Source organism: Nelumbo nucifera, chromosome 3, assembly GCF_055504915.1.
Source record: "Nelumbo nucifera cultivar China Antique chromosome 3, China Antique-T2T, whole genome shotgun sequence".
Lineage (NCBI taxonomy): Eukaryota > Viridiplantae > Streptophyta > Magnoliopsida > Proteales > Nelumbonaceae > Nelumbo > Nelumbo nucifera.
This window is the reverse complement of record NC_142651.1, coordinates 36067609-36073348: the sequence shown is the minus strand read 5'-3', so window position 1 is coordinate 36073348 and position 5740 is coordinate 36067609. Positions and strand designations below refer to the sequence as shown.

Genomic DNA, 5740 nt, shown 5'->3' with positions numbered 1-5740 from the left:
TCACCCTTCACGTTTACAAAAACAGCAGTAGTGCTCATTTTGTATTAATATTATATTAGTGCATGCCAAAGATGTCAAAACAACTTAGAGCTTGGAGGCAAGGAGGGTTTTCTACTTTTCTCTGAAAATTTCACTGTGAAACTTGTAATACAAGAACTCAACGAGAGAGGAAGAAAAGTAGAAAACCATCAACCTCATCTCCCATATCCCATGAGACTATGAGAGCTAGCTGCATGTGAAATTAATAATTATGAATAATAATAATTACAGCTTTCCTTGTTCCTCGTCCTTGTACTCAGCAGTGGCTCCACCCCCGGTTGCCCAACCAAATTCAAAGGTGATATCGAGAAAGTAAAACATGAAAACCAGAACAAGGCAACATAAGAACATGGGTATGGGTCCAAAGATCCACATAAACAGAGGGAATGACAAGTAGAAAGCACGCAGGCCAAGAGACCAGAAATAGCTCCCCCTGTTCAGAGCCCTGCCCACGTATTCCGCCATTAAATGGGACGACGACATCTTTCTGACGGGCACATTGACGAGGATACTCGCGTGGCTATAGTATCGGATGGACTGCACGTTCAAGAGGAAAGCCAACAAGAAGCAGACCAAGATGGAGAAGAGCTTGATGGAGAATTCCAGCTCACTCTTGTCGCCGTACACCAGCTTAATGGATGGCTGGGCGTTGTTGCTGTTGCTCATCAGCACCGCGATGAATGAGCTAAGCATGATTGCCGTCGTTGCCAACAGAGTTGATGCCATTATGTTGTTTCTTAGTGTTTGCACCGCCAGAACACCGTTCTTGGGGCTATCCTAATATCATTTTCATTTCCATGCATGCAGATATCAGTACTGCGCAAGAATTACAAGTAGTTTTGATTTAATGAAAAAGTACTGAAAATTAAGAGAGAGTTGTGTCGTTGAACCTCCATCATGGTCTGAACCCAAATGCGCCTATTGATCGCATTGATGCCAATAACTGTCTTTGTGGGGTGTCTTATGATCCGATACAGGAGCCAGATGTGGTATGCCACCATTAGACAAAGCCCAGACGGGACCAGAAAATAATCTAGGATTTCTCTTCTCATTGCTCTAGCCTAGCTACTACGTATACTTACTTGGGTGATTCTGATGAATGAAAATAAAGAAAAAGAGTGGAGGCCTGGAGGGGAGGAGGGTAGTTGTTTTGAATTCTGAATTGGTATGATGTTCTCGTACTTGTCAACCATATAATGTATTTATAGAGAATTGCTGGATGGAATTCATACGTGGAATACACTTTTGCCCTACCCGGTATTGAGACTTGAGATGGCCGCCTGTGAGATCGATCCACTGACTAGAACTGTGGGTTCTTGGGTCTCACATGCACCTCGCTCTGTCCCTAGTCCCCACCACTACTGATTACCCGGAAAGAAGAAGAAACAGAGTTCAACAGGCACCAATACTCTTTCAGTTCATGAACTTTTCTTTATTCATGGAATGAATATTTATTGAAGGCAGCCTCCCGTTTTCAATTTTAGAAAACTCTAATCATAACTTAATAACTGGGAAAGTTGTGGGCCTTGTGGTTATGGTGTGCATGTGTCTTGGGCAGTCCAAATTACAAGCAATACCTTTAAGGCTCCGTTTGGTTTGCAGGGATAGGGGTCTGGAATTGAAATTGGAATGGGCTATTTCAATTCTAACTGTTTGATTGAACGGAATCAGAATCTCATTCCCATTCTTACTAAAATGGCATTCCCCCATTTGAGAGAATGACCATTCCTTGCCCCTCCCTCAGGAATAAAATCTCATTCCTACTGATTTCAATTTTCATTCTCATTCATGTCCAAACCAAACAGACTATAAGAATAAATCATTACAATTCTAATTTCAAAGAATTCTGATTTCGATTCCAGCTCCAAATCAAACTGACTCTAAATTCTAAAATTAGTTTTTGGTGGGTGGACCTCACCTGTTCTGTTAGCACCCCTTAATCCCCTGTAAAACCATAAAATTTGTCCATATCACAGATCCTTTACACTCTTCCTGCTTCTTTAAATATTGTGCCTTTTTTCTGAAATTTTGGATAAAATAAAGGGTACAAAACATTAAACATGAAATACCCACAATCGATTCAATTAGAAAACTGATCTAACTCTCTTACTGAATATGAGGCACGGCATGGGTCTCTTCTGCTTCATAACAAAAAGCAACTGAAATGATTCTAAGCATACAGAAAATGCCAACCACCAATAAGGCTAGAAAGTACCCTCGATTATCAACATCCACACTACTTGGTCAGTACTCAAAACCAGTCAATGGGGATTGGCTAGTGACAGTCATCTGCTCTGGGTCTATTTCTGAACCGACTATAGCCGACCAATTGAGCGGTGGCTCAGTTGGTATGTTAAACCATGGTTTTTAAAACCGACTCGGTGATCGAACCGGTCAGGTCTAGTTACTGGGTTGAACGGTCGGACCATTCAAACTGAATGCTCAGCCCATTCTAACAAAAAAATAAAAAAAGTCAAAACTGTTCGAATGATTCAAACAATTAACCACTCGGTTCAGCGGTTCATTGACCAAAATCAACAGTTTTGGAGAAAAATCCGGTTTTTGGAGAAAACAGAACTGGTCACCTGATTGGTTCCCGGTTTTTCCGGTCCGACCATCTGATCCGGTCCAGTTTTGAAAACCATGTGTTAAACTACGTTGAGAGTTATTAGTGTTTTGCATTAAAAAAAATGACTTGCCAAAATGTGAGCCACTATATTATTCTCCCATATAATTTCCATTTTTTCAAGAAATTGGATGGGTCCAAACTCCAAAGTAATCATCTTCCATCTTTGCATCTGCTATAATCATGTTGGAAGATTATAAAATGTGTGTTAGCATTGACTCAGTTAGTGAAAATAATATCACTAATACCCAACTTTCCGATGGTCCTTGGCGAGTCTCAAGACCTTTGTAAATACATGTGGTTCCCTATGTTTCTTATCATGATGAAGGCATCAAGCCAGAACGATAGAAACACCTATGGCGATACGAAAACCAATGGGGGTCTACGATGAGCTTATAACTCATCATAGATTTGCGATGAGCTTAAAGTCATCGCGGACCTGCAATGGACTTAAGAACCACCGCATGATCGCAACAAGCCAAAGCTATTCACAACAAGACATCCAACAAATTAAGCGAATACATCAGATTAGCTCTGACATCATCCATGCCACATCAATACAAAAGACCATAAGGGGAAGTAGCACATGTGTATCATGAAAATTCTCAATCGAAAGGAAACTTTGTTCTAAGGAGATCTCATGTGGCATGTGGCGAACCCCTAATAGTGTCTTTTTAACAACTGACACCGAATCAAAGATCTCCTTTCCAAATAGGAATCAAATCCCTTTTGGCTCTTTCCCTTCAGGGTCTCAGGGTCTCCTCTTATAAAAAGGGGAATAAACCATGATTGATAGATGATTCTATAAACTATGAGACCTCTATTTACCTTCATTACCCAATAACCTTCGGCCTTTCGTCATCCTTCGATGAGACTACCACACTTAGCCTTACCTCCCCACTTACACCCTTCTAACTAGCCTTAAGTTGTCTCAGTCTCTTAACTTCAGGAGAATTATATTAGAGGGAGATGCTTTGAAACTTATTTATTGCCTATTAGAGGATTCTTCCTCCCCTCGTTGATCTTCATATACCTATGAATCAGACTTCAAGCAGCTCTTCCCTTCTTTTGATTCAGTCTTGGTTCAGCATGTCAAGAGGTCCTTCAACAAAGTTGCTCATTGCCTGTCAAAACTTGGCCTTTCCGGCCATTTCTTTTGGATTAGAGATGTCGCCTCTTGTATTGCTCTGTTAGTCAATTCTGATTTATCTACATTCGAAACATTTGTACGCTAAGACATTGATGAATAGAATTTTACCCTTGGGCCTATTCTAAAAGAAGGTGATCCTTAACTATCAGACCTAAGCTCTGGTCCATTGACACCTATATTCTTACCTTCTACCAATGGAGCAGACATTGGCTCAATCCAACCAATCCAATGTAAATTCATTAAAGATGGACCAGGTCCAATCCAATCCAATTAATACTTTGGACCGTTAAGTTTGGATTGGTCCAATTCAATATGTCTTGTTGGTCCGTCCAAATTGCTTTTGATTTGAATGGAAACCAATCCAAAACCGGTCCATCGACACCCCTACCATCAAGTGCACCTCATCTGAACGGGTTAACTTTGGCTGTTGGGGCCCAACAGCATAGGCTGCAGTTTCTAGGCTGGGCACGTTCTGGGCAGTTCACCTATTCACACCCATACTTTGGTTTTTAGTAAAAATAAAATTCAGATGTAATTACTAATTTACCCATTCTCATGATAACGTGGCATTCTCAGAAATTCTCTCACAGCATAAACTGTTGACCCCCAACAGCTAAAGTTTTTCCCACCTGGACTCCCCTGGAAAGCTAGAGTTAACTTTGGCTGTTGGGCCTAACAGCCTGAGAAGTAGAGAACGTTCTTGCACTCGACATGTTATCCCATTCATGCCCATATTTAGCTTTTCGGTCAAAAGAAAATGGGGGCAATTACTCTTTGGACTCATCATGGTAATGTGTCATTTCCCAAGAACATTTCAAACAGCCTAGGCTGTTGGCCCACAACAGCCAAAGTTTTTCCCACAAATTTGGTGAAGTATCCATGCTGGCCAAAAATATCATCCCAGTGTCAATATGTCATTTCCCAAGAACATTTCAAACAGCCTAGGCTGTTGGCCCACAACAGCCAAAGTTTTTCCCACAAATTTGGTGAAGTATCCATGCTGGCCAAAAATATCAGCCCAGTGTCACCATGTTGTCATACTGCACTTAATCATAGCTTCTTTATACTGTCCAATAGCCGAAGCAGAACAAGAAAATGACAGAGATAAAGGATACTTTTGGGTAATCAAAGTATCTTTGACTATTCCTTAGAACAAGCATGTAATTTGGCAAAACTCAAACTATATACTATATAGATTAAATCTGTGGAATTAATTGGTATAGCGAGAACCCACAAAAATAAAATCATTCTCCATAAGGCGCATTGAATAGACAAATGCATCAAAAAGAATAACCAAGTCAAACTGTCAAAATTCGCTCAGATTTTCCAACTAAAAACAGAGGACAGCCAGACCTGACTGACGTGTTAAAGGCTGTGTGACCACCAAGGGATATAGAGCCGTGAGCACCACTAAGGGAATAGAGAAAGCCAAATTGAAACTAATGGAACCTCCATTAACAACAGCACATCAGAGTCTGGATCTCCCACATTTTTCTGCACATCCTATCACAGTGTGTGACATCAGCATCGCACAGTTGAGCCTCCTACATGTGCAGAGTCTGCATCTCTGAGAGCGTTTCCGTTTCCTTTTCCTTTTTCTTATTTTCAATATTAAAATATATTTAAACAGAAAAATGAGAAACAGCTTGGGCTCCACTCCTTTCACATTTTTTGGTGATGTGGCTAACACCATCAAGTGACTTGGTTCACAAGAGGATGGTCCTTAGAGATTGGCCCACTTTTGACTGAAACTAGAGATTTAGTAGCCTCTTTGCAACTTGCAAGCCACTCTTCGCTGGATTTCAGACTTTAATGCTGCAGCAGATATGTTGGCAAAATATGCTGAATTGTATAGCAATTGTTTTTGGTGGGTTTTTTTTGGGAAAATTCCCAATTAGTACCCTATGCTTTGGGCCTAGTGCCAC

The 5740-nt window shown here is 40.7% G+C and overlaps 1 protein-coding gene across 1 annotated transcript; it reads right to left on the bottom strand.

The window, feature by feature from the left end:
• Positions 1-226: 226 nt before the first annotated feature.
• On the bottom strand, positions 227-1207 carry LOC104593089 (uncharacterized). The gene is made up of 2 exons (XM_010252771.3): positions 930-1207; positions 227-816 (listed from the first exon to the last, which is right to left on the bottom strand). Exons 1-2 carry the CDS (start codon positions 1089-1091, stop codon positions 265-267), a joined length of 714 nt encoding a protein of 237 aa, XP_010251073.1. The 5' UTR covers positions 1092-1207; the 3' UTR covers positions 227-264.
• Between the last annotated feature and the right edge of the window lie 4533 nt (positions 1208-5740).